Below are 23787 nucleotides of genomic sequence, written 5' to 3'. Positions count from 1 at the left end.
CATGGGATAATCTACAAACAAAGTTGAAGTTTAAAAAATTTATTTCACTAAATACTTAAAAAAAAAAAAAAGAGTATAAATGATTTGGAAATTGAAACACAGGCTTGTAGATGTTTTGGATAGTTTGTTTGTCAATGTGTGATTCTTGTTAACTGTTAATTGTTTTTTGTTTGTTAGACCCATGTGACGTGTACTGCCTAATCTTGGCCAGGACGCTCTTGTAAAAGAGATTTTTAATCTCAATGTGTCTTTCCTGGTAAAATAAAGGTTATAATAATAATAATAATAATAAAAGTTCTTGATATTTAGATTCAATTCATTTAATGGAATTAAATTATATCAATACATAGCCAAAGGAAAACAACAAACAACAATAGAAAATTAAATCACTTGTATTGTCACGTCAAGAGTCATCATAAGAATGCATAATAATAATAATAATAACAATAATAATAATAGTAATTAAACAAATAAAAACATAAAATGTGACCATACCTTTCAAGTTTTGTAACGAGATATGGAAACGTGACAAAATTTAAATAAAGCATAATGCAAGGACAATGATTAAGCTGCCTAGAAAATACTGATTTTAATATTGCGTTAGAGCTATTTATGTTTAACAAGAACACGAGAAATTCTACGTCAAGTCCCAATCACGCGATATTTTGAGGCTACATTCGGAAAGTCTTACGTCATTGGACCTTCGGAAACACTCGGCTTTTCAAGACACAACCAACAGAACTCCGATAGCACTGATACTTTGCTCTAATAACTCGGTTAAATTTTAACAGGTCGAGTTCACGTCGCTATAATTTCTTAAACAAAGCTCCTCTTTTCTGTTTATTGCCACTACTTTATTAGGATACCGTCTCAAAACGCGTACATGTTCGCAGCCGTGACTCTATAATTGATTGGTACGCCTGTTCCCCACTCTGTCCTCGCCATGGCGCCGTGTCCCTGCTCTCTCAGTTACTGAAAGTGGCCGCCTCTCTGCTGCTACCGACTCACGGTCTCTCTCCTCGCTCACAACCGCCATTTTGGAGACAGAGAGCTGCGAGTCGGCTGCAACAGAGACAGAGCGAAAACGGCGGACACGGGGGACAAGGTGAGCTGGCGTTTATGAGGAACATGGTGGGGGAGCAATGGGGGAAGATGGCCGGGAGGGAGAAAGAATTAGAATCTGGGAATCGCCGATCTGCCGGCCTCCTCGGCTCCCGCGGCGAATGTAGGCACGAGACGGGACAGATGGTGCTTGACCTCGTGGAAGAAGGCCACAATATATATATATACCAAATCAATTAAAATCATATCTCCCTACATTTCATTTGACAAAGAGGTGGTGGCCTTAAAGAGACAGAACACATTTCAATTATTCAAAATTATCAAGAACTTGTCACGATACGAAATCCTGGTTAAAAAGTCACCTCTGTATGAATATCATTCCAATAGGAGGCAGCTGTAGCCTTTAGCATTCATTTTAAGAAACTCAATAAAGCTCTTTTTATTGGTCGTGATTCAAGTTTGCCTTATAATTGCAGCGTTGCTAACTAGCAACATATACAGTAACCCTGGATTTAGATTACTAAGCAGCACTGACTGCTGAGGAGCTTAGCATTAGCTAAACCTAGCCAGTCTAGTGCGCTAGCTAAGCTAAGTCATATATATAAATCACCAACCTGTCGATACAATAGTGTAAACTGACAGTACTTTACCTGTTTTTTTATAACGAGACTGGAGACACCTTGCGCTGCTTTACATTTTCTTTTTGTATCAAATGAGAAACTCGTATTATCGGTGTGCTTTATGTTTGTAAACTGATTTAGTTTTTTTTAGACGATTTAAAAAAAATCACGTTCGGCATTCGTGTATTGATGATTTAATAATAGTTCCCGGACATCACAGTCAAATTAGTAGCCAAATTATTGATATGAAAATACTTTTATTTACTGTAACCCATAGCCATTGCTGTGTGTTAAAATGCATCCAGGAAATGGTTAAAAGGGGGCACCAAAACACTAGCAGTGTCAAGGTTTATGTTTACAGAAAATTTAAAGGTTCAAATCCCCTATATTGTTTATTATATAAGGTATTGCTGTGGAATTTCCAACTGGGTGACTATGAAAATAATAACAAATTATGATGCACTTTTAATAAAACTTATATAGTCAAATAATTTTTAAGTCAAAGCCATAGTCATCAAAGATGGCATGAAATAAAAATCTATTGAAAATGTGTGATATTTGCTCTCATAATGAACAGTTGATTCTGCATGTTATATTTGTAAAATTTCAATGAAATGGGAGTTTTCGTGCATATTGTAATACACGCTAACCAAATTTAAAGAAAAAAAACATGGGAATCCTGCTTCGGCTTCAATGTGTTGATTAATGGATGGATTTTGAGATGTATCAGGCAAAAGAAGGCATTTTAAGCAGGATTATTGAGTTTGTCATGTAAAAGATTAATGGTTTACAATAAAATTAATTGGAGTAATATCCACTACATTCATTTAGACATTCAATTTTCATGATAATTATTTTTTTTATAAATGAATTGAATCAAGTAATATATTATTTTAGTCTTTACTGAAAATGAAGTTGTTAATAACTTGATAATACCTGAACATTTAATCAAATTAAATGTGCACCACAAATGTAAACAAAAGAAAAGCTTTATAAGTATACACTATATATATATATATATATATATATATATATATATATATATATATATATATATATATATATATATATATATATATACACACTATTTCTTTACATGTTAAAAAGATACATCAGATGTCAAGTGAAGAAATATTTTCACTACATTCTTCAAAAAGTCCTCAGGAAATATCTTTTTTTTTCAATACCGATGTAGTTCTTTCTAAAACAGGAAGACTGGATAGGACTTTTATGGGGCTTATGCCTTTAAAAATAAGTTTGATTGCATTAGATTAATACCACAGACAAAAGAAAAAACTAAATTTGCTTCCAGTTACAGGGGGATTTAAGGGGGCTTGGACATTCTTATGCTAGTACTGTAAGCATTTGACTGGACAAAAATGAGTGCAGTGCAAGATGAGTCATCAGCAGGGCCAGACAGAATCTGGACATTTGTTTTGCTATTTCTGTGCAGAATTTTGTATAAATGTAGAATTTTGAGAGCATAAAAACTAAACACTTAAACAAAAAAAAAGTTATATTTGTAACTTTTATTTAAGTTTTTTTCAAACCTCTTGTTAGGTAATCATATAAAATATCTACTAATAGACAGAAAATATCACTTTACAAACTTATATTGAACATAAATCATATGAACATTTGCATATTATATTGCATATAATATCACTGAAATTAATAAACAAAAAAAAAACAATAAACATGTATTTACACACATTTACTGTACATAAGTAAATAATTAACTTAAAGATGGCTCCAAAAATCTGCACACGCAGATTTCGTGTGGGCCTAGTCATCAGTATTAGAGCAGTGTATTTGTGATCTCAAAGCCCAGGAGACTAATTTGCTGCTAGTTCAGTTGGTATTTTCCTATGGGTTTTTTCATTCATTGATTCATTTTCTTTTCGGCTTAGTCCCTTTATTGATCAGGGGTCGCCACAGCGGAATGAACTGACAACTAATTCATCATATGTTTACCGCAGCAGATGCCCTTCCAGCTGCAACTCAACACTGAGAACATCCATACACACTCATTCACACACATAAGCTACGGATAATTTGCCCCTATGGGTTTTAAAAATGGGTTTTTTTAATTAACGAGTGAAAGATTCTGTAGTAATCCTAACTTGACAATACTAGTATGCAAACTTTGAAGCAATTTAGTTTATTCCTAAAACCAAAATTTTGCAGACCTTATTTAAATCATGAAGTGAGGCAGCAGTCACATTTACTCATTAAATCCAAGTGTCTGTAAAAGTCTGTATTTTAAACATGAATGTCTGATATAACAGTACATTTTGTCAATCATATAAACAGCCTCAAAACTGGCACACTATTTGAAAGTTATTTTTTAAAAATGTTTGTTTAGCAAGAATGTGTTATATTAAATTATTCAGTGACAGTAAAAGACAGTATGTGGTTGCAAAATGTAGGTTCCACTATAATAATTTTCTACAAAAAAGTTTAGGAACATTTTTAATAATCAAAACTTATTGACCCTAAACTTTTGAAAAATAGTGTGCACATCTGAAAAGTCCACTGTGGTCTCAGACACCCCATTCCTTTATGACACCAGAGCATCGACTCAGGATACTGCCTGGTCTAGAATTATGGATACCTTGGCATCATTTCTCCACAGGTCTTGGATCACATCAATGGTGCTGCATAGTCTCTAGGGGCCTCGGGATGAGCATCCCCAGGTGCAAATAGAGAATAAAGAAAATAATTAGTGTATCAGTAAACACATCATGTTAAACTCAATCCACTTCTGTCTCTTTTAGCCACTTTTGGTATAGAGCATGCATATGCTTTTTGTTTCTGCTCTCCTCAGTTGCTATAAATTATTTTCATCCATTTCTGAATACTTAATATACAGTTTTTTTTATTCTAAATTATGGCATAATTCGTTGTCAAGTACTCTTCAGTTTCAGACTCATCATTTGTTCGACATTATTTATTTATGTATTTATTTGTTTATTTTCCTTCTCTTTTTCATATGGTCTTTACAGTGATCGCCCTCCGCCGGGCGCCAAACCTCTACCTATGGCCTCAGGGCAGGATGGCGTGGGAAACGCCACATGCTCAAAGTTGGCCAAACCACTTCACCTACAGTACCTGGAGCGATCACTTCGTCTAGACACCTTTCTTAGACAGACAGCTACAGTTTTTAACCAGAACATTTCCAGGTAATTCAGTCCTCTTTGACCTTCTGTCTTTTGAGTCACAGTATGACTATCATCTAAGACTCTATAAAATCCTTTACACTATTATGGCTAAACACTGTTAAAGGGACAGTACACCCAAAAATAAAAGTTCTGTCATCATTTATTCTCTCTTCACTAGCTACAGTGTCTTATTAGATCTTTTGAATAAAGCTGGAAAGCTATAATCGCTGACTTCCATAGTATTTCTTTTTCTTACTACGGATTTAAATGGTTATGCTTTCAGCTTTACTCAAAAGGTCTTCTTTTGTGTTCAGCAAAAGAAAGAAACTCATAACACACTTGAGGGTGAGCAAATAGTGAGTAAAGTTTCATTTTTGGGTGATCTATCTCTTTAAGCGCTTTCACACTTGAAAATGTTAACTCCTGGACATTCTCTACATGAGCATTACCCAGGGTAAACACCGATTCACACGGTATATATTTTAAACCCCAGGTTAGCATGTTTATTTGCATATTTCCTGTGTCAGTGTCTTTTATTGGTGGTGCACCCTGTTTACACACTGAACTATATTGCATCCTCAAATATTGCCAGCTTTACTGTAAAATTGATTCTTAAATGCCGTTTCCCAATCGTAAAGCTCCAGCCTCCTCTCCAGTTGTCACATTGACTCCAACACTGAAACATGCTGATTATGTAATGTGCTGTGTTTATTTTATTGTTCAAAGCATGTGATTTTTCTGTCAGTTGCTAAGTGTCTAGCCATAACACTGTACAGCACATCGTTTCACATGGCACATTTGTCACCACAATGCAGGATTAACAACACAACAAAAGTGGTGCTAAAACTGCTCCGGAACAGGGTTTCATAACCCCAGGTAAAAATCAATGCTAACCCCATTTCTAAATTACAAATATGAAACATTCCTGTAACCAGGATTAAAAGCATTGTTTAGAAGAACGACAACCCAGGGTTTAATGCAGTGTTATAAAGCCTTTTGGCTTTATTCAGTTGTTAGCTTCAGCCTGTTTTTCACAACTCTCCATACGTCCTTCATCTAGTAGCTAATGGTAGCTGTTTTGTAGGAGTTTGCTAATGAGGCCTGTGGTGGTTTGTTTAAGGTTGTGTTTGTGTGTTTACGCTACAGCGATGACAGCGATGATGGTTTGGGCGAGGGGTCTTCTTTGGCCTCGTCTAACCCACTGCTGGCAGTGAAAAAAGATCACATCAGCCCTAAGGACGAGACCAAGGACTCCTGCAGAGATGGAGACACAGAGTGTGGCACTCTTAATGGAGCTGTGCTACAAGGTACAGACAATAACAAACAGACATGTAGAATGCCTGACCTCTTTTTTAAAAATTGACTTCTTTGCTGATGTTTAGGACTTTTCTTGGCATTTGATAGCATGGATATAGTTTTAAGTTAATTTTATCTTATGAATTGTTTGGCTAAACATGGCATCACTATGAGGAATTGGAGTAAGCTAATGATTTTAAACATTTTTCAGATGTACTCTTTCTTTCTTTATAGAAATGAATAAAAATAACTTTCCAAACTGTCACCCACAGAGCACAAAGCTGACAAGGCCAGCCTGTATAACTTCTCCAGACTGAAGAAAAGTAGGAAATGGTTAAAGGTATGTATAAATAAAAACTAAATGAAACCCATTTACACCTCAAGAGTAAAACATAAAACTAGTAATTGTGATATAATTGTAATATAATATTTAAGTTAACCTTAACTTTTCTGATTTTGATTGTAATGCAATAATGTGCACCTTTTGTAAAGCTGCTTTGAAGCAATAATTATTGTGAAAACTGCTATACAAATAAACATGAATTGAATTGAGTGTAAGATAAGTATAAAATTAAAGTGTAAAATAGTACATGGAAGCCCTTCACAGTGTGTAAAACCACAATTAAACAAAATATCACAATAGTGTGATGGAAAATAGAGATAATAAAAATATAGTGGCATTACTAGAGAGATATAATCTAATCAGGGCCAATAGACATCTAAGAATAGCCCAAAACTAGACTGATCGCTAAATAGACAGATAATACAGACTTTATATGTGTAGTCATTCATTTCTGTTTATTTGATGGCTAGTCTAGTTTTGGCCTATCCTTAGACATCTATTAGATTTTCACTGACAGCCCAAGTTTAGCCTTGTTTTGGCCAAGACGACTATGTTTAGATGTCTATTAGACTTCTATTAGACATCTTTTAAAAACAAAAATTGTTTGCTGGGACCATTTAATCATTCAGTTTTTTTTTTGTGGTGGTGGCGGGGGGTATCTTTTCATGTGGATTGAGGCAAATTAGTGTCGCATGGCGAGGATAATTAGCCTCGAAAAAGGCTAAGAAGACGCGATGTCTTCCTCTTAAGTTCAAATATTTGATTATAACTTGAAGTTTGTGTGAGAGGAAAAAAAAACATCCTATGAGTGGGGTAAACAAGAGCGAGTTTCACTGCACATGATATACAGAGAGCAGACAGGAGTGACATGTTGTCATGTAAATATAATAAATAAAATTAGACACTTTTTTTAAAAATAAAAGAACAGTATTGTATAGACCTATTGTGTAAGATAATAAGGGGAATTATTGATTCTATTGGGCTTCATCACACTTCACTGGACTCTCATGATGCTTTTTTGTGTGTTTGTGACACAGCTCACACAACTTTTAATCAACATTTACAAAAACATAGATAATAAATAATAGACACCCATGGTTTTAAAAATGAAATATAAAAGAATCATTTTTTACCTTTCAGGGGGAGGATACAAAGCTTTAAATTTCACATTCAATGCCATACATTGTTAATAACAATTGTAAGGAGGAATTGTGCCTCTGTTTTATGTCTGGTCGATTGTTTGTGAATCGCAGGGCATCTTGCTGAGCGATGACACCACAGATTCAGACAACGACTCGGATGATTCTGACTTCACAATGACGCGAGAAGAGCTCCAAGACATGCTGCGCCTGCACAAGTTCACCAGACTCCACCAGAGCAAGTTTCAATCTGACAGAGAAGTACGACATGCTTCGCTAAACCTCAGATATTCATCCACACATAAACAGCCTTATGGAAACAGTTGGTCATGTGTGTTTGTGTTCACAGCTGCAGCACTATCAACACTACAGCACAGGCCTGCTGTCCACTCACGATCCTTTCTATGAGCAGCAGCGCCACCTACTGGGCCTGAAGAAAAAGAAAATCAAGGAGGAAAAGAAATGTAAGGGTAAGACTGCCAAAAAACAGAGTGGATGTTGGTGTTTACTTGTCATTTTTAAACACTCATCTTTATTCTACTTATATAGCCAAGTTAAAAAAGATGAAGAGGAAGAAGAAACGAGGAGAGGAATTTTCTTTGGATGGAAGGCAACACATTTCTAAAACATTTGCCAAGTTTTCCCATGATGCACCACTTCCTATGATCAAAAAGAAGCACTTAACCATCGAGCAGCTAAATGCTCGTAGACGGAAAGTCTGGCTTACAATTGCCAAAAAAGAAATCCCAAAGGTACAGCAAAAGATTCTTATTCAACATTTTAGGCCCTATCATACACCCGTCGCAGTAAGGCACAAGACGTGTTTGGCGCGATTTGTTGATATTTTCAGACTAGCGCAATCCTAATTTCATGTTTAGCACCATGTTGTTTAAATAGCAAATCCATTTGCTCCACTTTGTGGATTAATGGGCGTGCTGGTGTAAAATAGAGGTGTGTTAAGGCGCATTGTTGGCGCTTTGCTAATTTGAAGAACTGAAATATGCTGCGCCATTGACCATTTAAAAGCAGTCTATTTAGTCTAACGTCTGAAAACATTAGTTATGCACCAATGAAGGTCTCAACGCTTAAACATTGCTTAATACACACAGGCTGTACAGCAATAAACAATTACCTTAGACATTTAAGGATTAAAATGTTACAAAAATTATTATTTTCTACATAAATAAAAAAAAAAACACTGCCTCCATGCCTCATCTTGGGGGGCTTTTTTCAGTTTGTTCTTGACAATTAGCATTTATATAATGTTATTATTATTAGCAGTATTATTTATTATATGCATATTTATATTTTGCTTTTGGAGATGCATGCGCCACTATATGGGGCATAAGAATAGGACGTGCGTTTGGATATAACTCAGTTTTAACTCACTTAACTCACTCAGATATAACTGACTTCGTTATTATTGTTTATTTAATAATTTGCTGGAAATTAGAATTAAATTTAGAAATAGTTTTGAAACAAATCTTTGTGCTTTACAAATGAAATTAAATATGTTGGCTAATGGATATATTCAGTGGAGTGCGTACAGCACTGTTTTCTTATTCATGAAAGTAAAGGAGTAAAGAGGAAAAAGTAAAGAGGCTGAATGAAGGAGGCTCGTGCTGCAGATAGTTTGTTTAACTGTTTTCTTACTAGTGAAGCGTTCAGTTTTTCCACTTACAAATTCTGCCATGTAAATAGCAAATGCGTCATGGAGCGACGCATCTGACCCGTAAAGGGAATGTTAGATGAAACTCTGATTGGTTTAATGCACGTTATGCTCAAAACACACCCAGTAAGAGAATAAGCACAACGCTATTAGACTTGGGCGCAGAGCATATTTTTCCGTCTTTAAAATAGCAAAAGTTGATTCGGACTGCCCTTAGTGCTTTAGACTTTATGTCTAGATCATTAAAATAGAGCCCTTTGAGTTTTGTGATTGAAAGCATTTATTTCATCTGTTACTTAATTTTGTTTGCTGTATTTTTCCTCCTTTTCAGGCATTTAAACAAAAAGTCTCTGCAAGGAACTTTGTTTTAACCAATGCTAGAAAGGTAAGCGAATTCTATTTTACATATGAAGTATTTTTATTAAGTTTGTATTAAGTTTGGGGTGAGATTTTGAAAGAAGTCTCTTTTATCTATTGAAGTTGCAATTATTTATAATTTATACTATTTCTGTTTTCTGTAACGTCTAGAAAATATATTTTTTGAGCTTCCAAATAGAAAAACGTATATAACTTACAAAATCTCTCATAAAGAGACTTAAACAGGTCGCACACCAGAAGCGCCGCTTGGCGGCACGCCGCGTAGTGCCACGCAGTGCCACGCAGTGCCATACATTTCAGAATTCTAAACATAGGTTTCTATCAGGGTACACACACACCAGCGCCGCAAGTCGGCGGCTGTCCACGGCGCCCAACCACGACTCAGGACACTGTTCATTTCTCTGCCGTGCCACAGAGCGCCATCTGAATAGTTCCGTTTAAAATAGCATGCGAATTGGTGAAATATACTTAATCCATTTATTCCAAATTAGAAAAAAGCATTCAGTCTGTGTTCATAATGAAAAATATAGTTTTTTCTATGACGGATATATATAGTGTGCACTGTATCAATTCATTCTTCAACTGTAGGTGACTCTAATTTTAACGATTTTCTTTTGTGATTACTTTTTACTAGCTGCCAGAAGAATAAATAAAAGTTTCTTGTCTTTATGAATCCATCCATCTAAATTCATATTGCCTAAATATAAAGATTCACAAGTGAAAGCAATCTCTTCTTCAAAAAAAGGATCGAAATGTATTTTAATCTCTTCCCAGTATGAGGTTAATTTCTGACAATCCCAAAAAACATGATAGTCATGACAGTTTCCCCACTGTAACATATAATAAAATGGATTCATTTGAGAAAATACATAATTCTTTATAAATCATTCTAATATGCTGAATATTAAGAAACCACTTGATTTTTTTTTGTTATTTCGTCATTTAATAGGTATGAATTTGAATAAAGTGTTAAAGGTATAGTTCACCCAAAAATGAAGATTCTGTCATCACCCTTTACTTGTTACAAATCTTTACGAGATAAAATAAAAACTTTCTTTCTTCATTTTGAAAAATGTAACCTTTGACTTAAACACATTTTTGCTACTTGTCTGAGTGTGGCTTTTTGAGTGTTTGCGCTTGTACACTTGTCCAGTTGGCCCACCAGTGTATGCGTGAGGTCCGGAGGGCTGCCATACAGGCACAGAAGAACTGCAAAGAGACTTTACCACGAGCTCGTCGCCTCACCAAAGAGATGCTGCTGTACTGGAAGAAGTACGAGAAGGTGGAAAAGGAGCACCGTAAACGTGCCGAGAAAGAGGCTCTCGAGCAACGCAAACTCGATGAGGAGATGCGGGAGGTATCAAAATACATACAGTGAAAATCTCATTGCATCGAGAATTACTTTCTGAAACAGCTGTTCCCTGTGCATCCCATCAGGCTAAGCGTCAGCAGAGGAAGCTGAACTTTCTGATCACCCAGACAGAGCTGTACGCTCACTTTATGGGCGGCAAGCAGAACGCTGGAGGAGACTGCACAGAAGAGGAGATCCTGCGCAAGCTGGAGGACAACAGCTCCCAGCGGCAGATCGACATCGGTGGAGGAGTCATGGTCAACGTCAGTCAGGAGGACTATGGTGAGGCCTTTTTTCTGTCTATGATTGATTATTCATGGAAATGGGTACTATAATCATTAGAGCTGTGTGATTTCTGTATAAGCTAAGATCCTTTTTTTTTTGAATGGAGAGATTAGGATTTGCCCAACATTATGAAAAGACAACTAAACAAAATGGCATGTGATTCTGGAATTTTTACTAAATGATTCAATTATTCCGTCACACTTTACAGCAAGGTTTCATTAGTTAATTTTAATTAATGTGTTTACTAACATGAACTAAGACTCAACAATACTTGTATAGCATTTCTTAGTCATAGTTAGGCCCTCACGGAATCTGCACGCACAGCTTTTTAGCCTGTCATTAAGTCTATTTATTGACTTGTGTAAATGTGTGTGAATTTATATTTATTCAGTTTTTAAAATGAATTTCAGTAATATTGTTGACTAATAAGAAAGTGTTCATTTGATTTATTAACAATACAGTTTGAAAAGAAATATTTTCTGTCTTTTAGTAAATATATTATATGAGAGACTTGCTTTGTTTACAAAATAAGTGGATCTTGATGGATATGCACTGTAACCAGTGAATACAAGTGAAAAAGCTATTATTTTTCATTTAATATATTATAATTTTATATAATAATTAATATAATATTCCCAAAATAATTTCTGCATAAACCAACATTTTTTTTTATATAAAATTCTTAGCAGAAATACCAAACAACATCTGTCCCTTGTCATAGTTCATGCTTGTTAACATTAGTGAATGGACTGTGTGTAAACATGCACTAACAATGAACAACTGTATTTTCATGAACTGTGAACTAACAAAAGCAAATACTGCAATAAATGTTTTGTTCAATGTTAATTCATGTTAGTAAATGCATTAACTAATGCAACCTTATTGTAAAGTGTTACTAACTATTCTCTTATATTATATATTTATAAGACTTCACCTTACTTTACTGGATGAATCAGGATTTTTGAACAAATCTCTCTCTCTCTCTCTCTCTCTCTCTCTCTCTCTCTCTCTCTCTCTCTCTCTCTCTCTCTCTCTCTCTCTCTCTCTCTCTCTCTCTCTCTCTCTCTCTCTCTCTCTCTCTCTCTCTCTCTCTCTCTCTCTCTCTATATATACTGTATTTATATATATATATATATATATATATATATACACGCACACACACACACACACACATTTCAATGAAATAAATGTTCTGTATTTTAGATCATTGCTTTTTTATTTTAATAGTTGTATTTTTATAAAATATAGATTTATTCAGTAGTGATAAGTAGTATAATCCAATTATAAACCTTTTGAGCATAGACTTCAGCGGCAGTGTAAACACATATGATTGTTTGCTTTAATTGTAATATTCAAAGTATTGTTATTCATAGCCAAATCATTGTTGTTTACAAATAAAATCACATATTTGATTTCAAATAATGTGATATTGGTCACACTTTATTTTAATGGTCTGTTTGTTGAATTTAAGTTACATTGCATCTACATGCCAACTAATTCTCGTTAGATTATAAGTAGACTGTTAGGTTAGAGTTAGTGTAAGTTGACATGTACTTGCAAAGTTTCTTATAGTGAGTTAAATTTAGTAAATAAGGCAGTATAAACAGATATTAAGCAGATAGTCTACTAATACTCAAATGTACAATCAAAATAAAGTGTTACCGTGAAAATAAATTCATATAAATTCATCTTGCAGATAGTGATTATTACAAGTCTCAGGCCCTGAAAAATGCAAAAGAGGCATACCAGATCCACCAGGCCAGAGTAAGTGGCAGTTTGTGATGCATTACGATGTTAAATATAGTTATTTCATGAATTTTATCTGGATTGTAATTAATTCGACATCTCTCTATTTGATCTGTAGACCAGGTTGTTTGACGAGGAAGCAAAGGACAGTCGCTGTGCTTCTCTGCACGCCGCTAGTGTGTCCGGCTCTGGCTTCGGTGAGAGCTACAGCTTATCAAACCCTTCTATTCAAGCAGGTGAAGACATCCCTCAACCCACCATCTTCAACGGCAAACTGAAGGGATACCAGCTTAAAGGCATGAACTGGCTGGCCAATCTCTATGAACAGGTGATTTCTGATGCTCTCTTATGCTTTTACACACACCACTGCTGAGAAAATAGTGTTAAGCAACACTTCTGGCAGCTTATTTAAGAAGTTTGTGGATTTTGCCTCACTCTCGTCTTTTTTTAATTGTTGTTTGAAGAGTGAGATATTTGTGTTGTGTTTTCATATTTTGTTATCATTTGCTTTGAAAATGCCATTTCCTAAGCATTTATTAATTTGGTTTTATGTTGTTTACCATAGATTTGACTGTTTGAATAAATTCTTCATCTTTTTTTTTAATTAGCTTGGTTAAGCCAAAGTCCCTTTAAAACAAGTCATTTCACTCTGCGGCCATCTTTGAAACGCCTATTGGGCAGTATGCTCAGGCATTCTGTTTGAATGGGGAAACATCAAATTCTCCAAAACTGCTTGCCAAGCTTATGATTAAATTTCATATTAGGAATCACCAATGAAATTAAACAACAACTGTCTATTCAGTTTCATTACTAAACGCCGAAATCACACAAAATCTGCAGACACTCACATCTGGTCTGAGCCCCTTCCCCGGAGTATTGTCAGTCTATAGCGATCGATGATTGGCTCCTGTACTAGAAGGTGGGCTTCATTCGCCATCAAGCGATCAATGATTGGCTCCTGTACTAGAAGGCGGGCCAGAGAGCATAGAATCACAAAGAGGTGACACTCTAGTGCGATTTGGGAAACAGCCACTAGATGCCGCTAGTGTCACGTGGCGGCCATTTTGGAATGAAAATTCCAATAGAACAACAGCATATTATAAGTCTGTAAACTAAACTATTAAACGTGCAGATGATTGTGATAGTAAGTGTTGTATTGTCATCTTTCAGATTGTATCTCAGCTTTAATGCGCTTTTTAAATAAATAAATAAAAAACTAAGTTGCTGTTTGCCATCGCAACAGCAATAAGTTCCAATGGACGGCCGATCACGTACACTCCAGACAAGCAGAAACGCAGTGCTGTTGCTGGGCGCTGCTGTTGCAATGGAACGCTCTATTGAGTGTCGCCTCTTGGTAATTCTAAGCTGTTTGGGCGGGCTTTATTTGCCATATTGACCGTTACACTTTTCCCCATTAAATAGAAATGAGTGACATGTCTTGTGTATTCTATAGCCTTTGGTTAAGCATCCTCTTCATGTTGTGATTTGAAGCCTGGTCACAACAGGAAGTATTATTTTTGTTCACCAGGGATCCTTTAAACTGATCAATAGAGACAGTAAAAACATTTAGAATCATGTCTAAAGTAAGGATCACATGACATTGAAGACTGGTGTGACAATTTGCTATTACAGGAACAATTTACAATTGAAAGTATGTTAAATGACAACAATAATAATAATAATAATAATAAGTAATAAAAATAGTATTTTAATTTAAAAACTTTATTATTATTTTCCCTGTACTATAGCTTTGGTGAGTATAAAACTTTTAGAAATTTTTACCAATCCCAAAATTTCTAATATTAGTATATCTCTATAAGAGTATATCTCTTCTCTCATACCTGTAAGCTATATAAAGACTGAAGTGATTCATGTTTCTGTATTTTCACCTCTCATAGGGCATTAATGGCATTCTGGCAGATGAAATGGGGCTTGGAAAGACGGTGCAGAGCATTGCTTTACTGGCTCATCTGGCAGAGGTAAGAACTACTTGTTGAAAACCTTTGAAATTGTGTAACATTTTTATGTGAGGATCACACTGTATATTAGGTAAATCTGGACATTAAGCTTATCTTTCATTGGCTAAGAAATTCTGAATATGGATAACATTGTAGTATTATTAATAAGCATTATTTATCATTAATGTTATTTTAAATAGTTTTTGTAATACATGGTTTAATATATAATTCAGTGTATCAGATATTTTGATGTAAAAATTAAACTATATTCTAACTTTGAATTGTTAAGATATATAGAAGAACAAGTACTGTAATTCATTATATTTTAGCAAAATAAAAAGAACAAAAATAGACGTTCTAAGGGTAGTGGCAAAGTTAAAATGACAATTAAGTTGTATCAAGGTCTTTGCATACACAATCCAAAATTTTCATGTCTTTTATCGTATTCATCCTAAAAATTCATAATGCACAGAAACAAAATGAGATTGTATTTATTTTTTAACATGCAAAAACTTTTAATTTGGCCTTCAGACTTAGTGTGCAATTGTTTTGATGAGTCTGACACATGCAGATCTATTTGCAGCATTTTATTAGCAACAACAAATAAACACACTTGCAAGGGAACACAAGTGAAAGAAGCCAATCCAAAAAATAAAAAAAGACAGGACAGCCCAGCAAACAATCAGAGAATGAAATACAACATAGTCAGGGCAGCCCAGCAAACAATTAGAGTCAAGATAAACAGTCCATTAATCACAGGAAGGCAGAAAGAACATTAGAAAGAATGCTTAGAAAGAATGAAAGAATGCTGAAGAATGAAAATTCCTACATGACGGTAATAGTTTGATTGCAGTGTCTACTTCAGTAATGCCACTAATATATGCATACTTCACATGTCCTAATTCCATTTCTGTTTAGTTCAGTTATGACTTTAGTCGCATTAAGGTAATCAAAAATCTCTGTGAACATGGGAGACTCTTATTCAGAGTATTGTTTTAATCATATTAAAATCATATTAAAGTATTGTTGCCCATATAAAAATGCAATGTTTGACACACGTCAGGGCTCTGTGAACTTGGCATTAAGAAGGAGAATTTTCTGTATGTACGGACATCAAAAGCAAGTATGAAATCGCTGTTTGGAGCTAATGTAGGCCTTCAGTTCAACATTCATGTTTAACTGGATAAACAGTTAGTAAACACAAGTACATCTTATTGAACATCATTTATTTTCATCACCAATTATCATAGTAGAACAGTTTCTCAAGCAGTTTGTGATGCATTTTGGAAATCTAGTCTAATGCGCCACCTGGCTCGAGAAACCCGTTCTCAAAGACTTATTATTTTAATCTAGATTAATCTAGATTAATTTCAAAATTAATTTTGATTAATCTAGATTAAAAAATTAATCTATCCCCACCTATAATATATATATAATATAATATAATATATATATATATATATATATATATATATATATATATATATATATATATATATATATATATATATATATATATATATATATTAAATATATATAGATTATATATATTTATATATATATAATTTTTTTTTATCTCAATCATATTTTAGAGGGACTACTTAAATATCAAGATTTTTTGAAGCTATCTAAATTGCCCAGTCATACAATCAGCACAGCACTGCAGGATATCAGGCTTTGCGAAACATTTTCCTTCTCTATCGTATCATCTTCCAGCCAGCAGATTTCATCCATAAGATACCCCATTTCCCAATAGCTTGCTTCTCAGATCACAAATCTGGAGCAGGTTTTTATTTTTGGGAATTTGACACCAGCGTTATAAAAAAAAAAAAACCCTCTCTCTTCTGCTTTCCTGTGCAATCATTTTCATTTCTTTAAAACAAACGCCTGACACCACAATTCAGCTCTCGCTGGCATCGATGCCCTCCAGCTGTCTCCATGATTTTCAGGGCTGGCGAAAAGACGAGGATGCACAGTTTTGCTATTTTATATGAAAGAGTCGCGCTGTTGGCCCATAGGAAACCATGCTAGCATGTTACCTCGCTCTTTGGTTGTTTCCTGTTTTGACCCCTCTTTCATTCTTTTCCACCACCCTCCTTCAGCGCCGTCTGCACCTGTTTGGCTTATTTTGTGTTTCGTGTGTTTTATCTGACAGAGGGAAAACATCTGGGGGCCGTTCCTGATCATCTCCCCAGCCTCAACACTCAACAACTGGCATCAGGAGTTCTCCCGCTTTGTGCCCAAATTCAAGGTGAACATGGCAGCTGTGCAGGGAAGCACCTGCAGCCGTCCGATCCTCTCCGTCACCGTCTCAAACCTTTTATAAACCCATTGAACTATATCTATTTTCAGAACAATGGAAAATGCCTTTTTCTTTTAAGCCTTTACATATTTTTAATGAAAGAAAAACGCATGACAGATCACTAAACTTTTGGTCTGGCTTTTGAAATCCTTTTGGGGGCAGTGTTGCATCATTTAAATGGCACGTTCTACTAATATCAGCAGCTTAAATATTCATTTCCTGCCAGTCAGATTGAATCTCACAAATGATCTGGATGTAAAATCCCAGCCAGAATAATTTGAGGAAATAAGAAGGTTGAGCAATTGGAAAGACAAAAAGATCCAGCCGCAATTTATTTTTAGCAACATATTTTTATGTCAGGAAGAAAAGTGTTTTTTATTAAACGTTCGTTTTCTTTATATTAAATATGTTGCAAAAATATGTGTAATAAATAGAAATTATGGAGCTATAAAAACTGGAAATCTTCCAGTAGACCTCAGATTTTCGAGTGGATCTCAGAGTTAGGACGAGTTGCAGCTTATGAAAAACCCTCCTATAGTTTACATGGAAGAATTGAAATTTATTTTGATAAATGGGGAAAATTTCTAAATTTCTGCGACCCACAATGTTAGCAAACATGTAACGAGACAAAATAATAATTAAGGTTATGATATTATCCAACCCCCCCCCCCCCTCTTTTTTTCTTTCTTTATTTTTTCCTCTTGTGTGTGTTCTGGTTTGGTTTACTTTTGCAATTTATATGATGTTATTTATTTATTGAATTTACTTATGTTGTATTGTTCTGCTTTTATGTTAATGCTCTGTATTTGATATTCTTCTGCATTATTTGAAATAAGAAAAATCAATAAAAAGTTCAAATCGTAAAAAGAAATTATGGAGCTAACTGTACATGCTTGGAATTTTTCATTCCTGCTTGGGTCAGTTTTTATTTTTGAACTTGATTATGATTATGAAAAGTTATGAAAAGTTCGTATGATTACGATTATGAAAAGTTTGTTTGGGCAGGAAATAAAAATTTATATGTATATTTTGGGCAAATAATCTTTATAATATAATTAAAATAGTATTTTTTATATAATTTGTTGGCAAATTTCGAATAACAGCCTCATTCTGTCTCACAGGTGTTACCGTATTGGGGGAATCCTCATGATCGAAAGGTTATCCGAAAATTTTGGAGCCAGGTAAATATTTCAGAAGAATTCTACTCAAAATAAAAAGATTATTTAAAACCTGCTACTTCAACTGTATTTTATACATTTTTGGTGCCTCTTGCAGAAAACTCTATATACTCAGAATGCACCATTCCATGTAGTCATCACCAGTTATCAGCTAGTGGTGCAGGATGTGAAGTATTTCCAGCGAGTGAAATGGCAGTATATGGTTCTGGATGAAGCTCAAGCATTGAAAAGCAGCACCAGGTAATAGTTAGCACTTTTTACCCTTTTCAGAGTTTAGTTTACACATGTGCATTATTTGAATTTATTTATTGTTCAATTATGTTATTGTTGATATGCAGGGTGTCCGCAGGGTCTTAAAAAGTGTTAAAAGTTGATAAATCAATTATGAGAAAATTTAGACCCTTTAAAGTTATTAAAAACTGTTAATGGCGTTTTTTTCATGGTCTTAAATTTTGTTCAAGTGGTATCCAAAGTGTTTGACTCCAAAAAGCATAAATATATTTATTTTCTTCCAACTATTAACAATGGCATGCTCGATCCACGCGATTGGTTTGGGCTGGGGCATGCTCCTCCGTCATAATTTGCGACAAATGCGGGAAAGTGATTTGACGCTCTCCACCTGTAGCGAAACAGATGGCAAAATGGGAGAATGTAAGTTTGTGTACTCCTGATTGGAGAAAGACAAGTTTAAACAGTGGCTGAAGCCTGTCGCTGAAAACAACCGTGCAATTTATTATTTTACACTTTGTTTCCTGTTGAGTTCTGTTGCATGGTTGTGCTCCATTGATTTATTTAACTACAACTGTTTATTAACAACTGTTTATTAAGTTAAAGGTTTGATGCTGATTAGAACTTGGCGATGAGGTCTTAAAATATTCTGAGGTCTTTTAAAAAGTCTTTAAATGGTATTGAAATTACCTATAGGATTCCTGCATATACCCTGATATGGTAGTATTTAATAACCTTTTATTAATAACGTACAAGAGACTGATACACTCACGTCAAAGTTGTATTGTTCTTTGATTGCAAGTAAGAAGTCGTCGAAAATAATTAGCAGCAATTTGTAAATATAGTCTGCGCTCTTTCTTCTCAATAAAAAAATAAACACACAAGAAAAATGACCGTGGTGAGAATAAAAGGGTTAAGAAAACATCTGATTATAACAATGTGGGTGTTTGCACTGTATCATGTTGACAGATGAGGTCATTAAAATAGCACTGTAATTACACTGAAAGTTGCACTATAAATGGATGTGAGACCATAGACTACTATGTAGATCTGGCTATATATTATTTATGAGTTAAAATGAATAGTTTAAATGAATCTCTTTTCTTTGCTAGACACAATGACATTGTACAGGGTGGGCCATTTATATAGAGACACTTTAATAAACTTATTGGCAATTTCACAAAAAAAAAAAAACAATGGTGTGCTTTAATGTAACTTTATTCTTTCATGAGTTATTTACAAGCCCCCTCACATATACTAATGTGCCACAAACAGGACGTTAACATCACCAACAATTCCCATTTTATTAAGGTGTATCCATATAAATGGGCCACCCTGTAGTATAAAATAGCTCTTTCAATGTTATGATACAGTGCATCCGGAAAGTATTCATAGCACTTCGCTTTTTCCACATTTGTTTATGTTACAGCCTTGTTCTAAAATGGATTAAATTCATTTATTTCCTCAAAATTCTACACACAATACCCACATAATGACAATGTGAAAGATTTTTTTGAAATTGTTGCAAATTTATTAAAAATAAAAAACCTGAAAAATCACATGTACATGAGTATTCACAGCCATTGCAGTGAAGCTCTGAATTGAGCTCAGGTATATTCTATTTCCTCTGATCATTCTTGAGAGGTTTCAGCAGCTTAATTGGAGTTCAAACTCAGTTGATTGGATGTGATTTGAAGAGGCATACGCCTGTCTATATAAGATCCCAAGGCATCATGCTGTGGGGATGTTTTTCAGCAGCAGGAACTGAAAGACTAGTCAGGATAGAGGAAAAGAAGAATGCAGCAATGTACAAAGACATCCTGAATGAAAACCTGCTTCAGAGTGATCTTTACCTCAGACTGGGGTGACGGTTCATCTTCCAGCAGGACAATGACCCAAAGCACACCACCAAAATATTAATGTAGTGGCTTCACAACAACTCTGTGAATATCCTTGAGTGGCCCAGCCAGAGCCCAGACCTAAATCCTATCGAACATCTCTAGAGAAATCTGAAAATGGGTGTACACCGTCGCCGATTGAGCTTAAGAGGTACTGCAAAGAATGGAATAGGCCAAAATTCCCAAAGACAGGTGTACCAAGCTTGTGGCATCATATTAAAACAGACTTGAGGCTGTAATTGCTGCCAAAGGTGCATCAACAAAGTATTGAGCAAAGGCTATGAATACTTCTGTACATGTAATTTTATTATTTTTTTTCAGCTTTTTTATTTTTAATAAATTTGCAACAATTAAAAAAAATACATTGTCATTAATGGGGTATTGTGTGTAGAATTTTGAGGAAATAAATGAATTTAATCTATTTTGAAATAAGGCTGTTACACAAAACAATGTGGAAAAAGTGAAGCGCTATGAATACTTTCCGGATGCACTGTAAATGTTGTTTTAAGCATTCTTTTTATGTGCCATAAACTACAGGCTTGTTTAAGTGTGTGTTATCGTCACAGCCTTTTCATTTTTATATAAAGTGTTAACAGGCTATCTAGACAACCTAGAAAGTCAGGGAAGGTGTAGTTAAGTTTGGTTACAAGCTGTTTAAATTTTGTAAGAAAATACATAAAAAATACTATAAACAAAATGTTTTAATACAGTTCCGTATATGGATAGAAAATGACCCTTTTCCTAGTTGTAAACCTGCTTTTCACTCAGTATTCACTTTAAATGCAGCACACAAGCATTCCACATCTGTCCAGCTTATGCTAATAATCTTACATTAGCAAAATACAGGCCATTTAATGACTATTTTCTTCAGATACTCTGCTTGTCTCACTGTTACGCATCCTTGGTTGAACCTTTCAACAAGGAAAAATGAGTTTATAAAAAGCGGCAGATGCCCCAGAGAGAGAGAGAGAGTCTCCAGTACCGGTGCATCTCAGATTTTCCATGTTCCCATCCTCATAGTCAGTGCAGTGACACTATGTCTGGACTGGAAGCCTTCAGAGAGCCGAGGGCCTCTCAAGCTCAGAGTGTGAGTTTGTGCCTCTCTGGAGATGACAGCACATGTGCCAGCAGCTTCTGTTGTGGTGGGACATGATTTATTGGCCAATCAGAGTCTCGACAAGACATCAGTGCTGCTTTCAAGTCTCTAAAGTCCCCATAATCAATGAAAGACTTAAGTGGGTCTGAGAAATGTGCTCTGAAGAGAATCCCGCCTGGATTCCTAGTTGTGCCTTGAGAGTTCTTGTCACGCTGAGAATTATATCCTCCATTAACCTCAGCTTGATGCTTGCTTTGGAGGTCTTAGTGGTTGTCTCTGCTTCTTCTTGGCAGCGTCCGGTGGAAGATCCTTCTTCAGTTCCAGTGCAGGAACCGCCTCCTGCTAACAGGGACGCCAATCCAGAACACAATGGCAGAGGTGAGTGTGTTCATGTGGGATCTTGTTGTACCACATTAAAAGTGATGTACCACATTAAAACTGACACTATTTTTGTTCCTCTCAGTTGTGGGCTTTGCTTCATTTCATCATGCCAACGCTGTTTGACTCTCACGAAGAGTTCAACGAGTGGTTTTCTAAGGACATCGAGAGTCATGCTGAGAACAAATCTGCTATTGATGAAAGTCAGTCAACACTTGTGTTTAATATCATTTAAGTTGTTGTTTACGGTCCATGTCATTTCTAGGGAGATGTGTTTTGACATTTTAGTTCAATTATTATTATTATTATTAGTAGTAGTAGTAGTAGAAGGAGTAGTGGAAGTAGAAGTAGTAGTAGTTAAAGTAGTATTAGTAGGAGTCGTAGTAGTAGAAGTAGTGGAAGAAGTAGTAGTATTGGTAGTAGTCCTAGGAGTATTAGTAGTAATAGAATGAGTAGTAGTAGAAGTAGTATTAGTAGTAGAAGTAGTATTAGTAGTAGTAGTAGAAGGAGTAGTAGTAGTGGAAGTAGTAGTAGTATTAGTAGTAGAACTAGGAGTATTAGTAGTAGTAAAAGGAGTAGTAGTAGTGGAAGTGGAAGGAGTAGTAGAAGTAGTATTAGTATTAGTAGTAGTAGTATTAGTAGTAGTACTAGGAGTATTAGTAGTAGTACTAGGAGTATTAGTAGTAGTAGAAGGAGTAGTAGTAGTGGAAGTAGTAGAAGTAGTATTAGTAGTAGTAGTAGCTGTACAAGTAGTATTAGTAGTAGTAGTAGAAGGAGTAGTAGTAGTGGAAGTAGTAGTAGTATTAGTAGTAGTACTAGGAGTATTAGTAGTAGTAAAAGGAGTAGTAGTAGTGGAAGTAGTAGAAGTAGTATTAGTAGTAGTAGTAGTAGTAGTAGAAGTAGTATTAGTAGTAGTACTAGGAGTATTAGTAGTAGTAGAAGGAGTAGTAGTAGTATTAGTAGTAGTACTAGTAGTAGGAGGAGGAGTAGTAGTAGTAGTAGTGGAAGTAGTAGCAGTAGTGTTTTGTTATTTTATTAGCATTTGTATAAATGTAGTTTTGCTAAATATACCAAAGTTAAACTATGCTAATGTTGTAAAACTTTGGGTAAATTTTGTCAGAGTTTACTGTCTGAAATAGTTTTTAAAAAATGAAGCTTTTGAGTGCTTATTATAGGTAGCTTGGGTGTTGCTATGTGGTTGCTGGGGTGTTTTAGCACATTGTTATCATGTTTAACATAAGGCTTGTGTATTTTTTCTAGCAAGTGTTTTAAACCTTTTAATTTACTACCAGGTTTTAGCATTGTGTTCGTGTGTTTCAGCTAGCTGCTTGTATATTTTAGCATCTTGTTTGGTTTTGCTAAAATACTTTAGCGTTTTAGTGAGGTGAGGTTTAATAATGTTTAATCTCATAATAAATATTTATTTCACCTCCATATTATATCTTTCTGGTTGATTAAAAAAGCAAAATTTACACACTATTAGCAGTTAGCAGTGAAATGTATGTGTTTCCAGATATAAATAGAGAAAAAAAACAGCTACATTCTTATTTCTGTTCACTTTCTTTTCAAAGACTCCATATTCTTTAGAAAAAATTATATCTGTGTTGTACAGATTGTCCTTAAAGTACTGTATGTTCACCCAACAACACAGCTAAACAGCATTCACTAGACAAAGCCAGCTGATTTTTAGCCAGAATCA

The 23787-nt window shown here is 35.0% G+C and overlaps 1 protein-coding gene across 1 annotated transcript in view; it reads left to right on the top strand.

Annotated features, from left to right (window-relative positions):
- The first annotated feature begins 987 nt into the window (after positions 1-987).
- ino80 (INO80 complex ATPase subunit) overlaps positions 988-23787 on the top strand; it is a 78340-nt gene continuing 55540 nt past the window's right edge. The window contains 18 exon segments of the mRNA XM_056445576.1: positions 988-1105; positions 4688-4864; positions 5990-6150; positions 6412-6479; positions 7736-7882; positions 7971-8091; positions 8171-8373; positions 9622-9675; positions 10822-11025; positions 11106-11301; positions 13001-13068; positions 13169-13378; positions 14949-15029; positions 17164-17259; positions 18432-18491; positions 18586-18728; positions 22004-22088; positions 22174-22291. Of these exon segments, the coding sequence (XP_056301551.1) occupies positions 4722-4864; positions 5990-6150; positions 6412-6479; positions 7736-7882; positions 7971-8091; positions 8171-8373; positions 9622-9675; positions 10822-11025; positions 11106-11301; positions 13001-13068; positions 13169-13378; positions 14949-15029; positions 17164-17259; positions 18432-18491; positions 18586-18728; positions 22004-22088; positions 22174-22291 (2158 nt within the window). The 5' untranslated portion in view covers positions 988-1105; positions 4688-4721.

The sequence above is a fragment of the Danio aesculapii genome, chromosome 20 (genome assembly GCF_903798145.1).
Source record: "Danio aesculapii chromosome 20, fDanAes4.1, whole genome shotgun sequence".
Taxonomy (NCBI): domain Eukaryota; kingdom Metazoa; phylum Chordata; class Actinopteri; order Cypriniformes; family Danionidae; genus Danio; species Danio aesculapii.
This window is presented reverse-complemented; position numbering and strand designations above follow the sequence as displayed.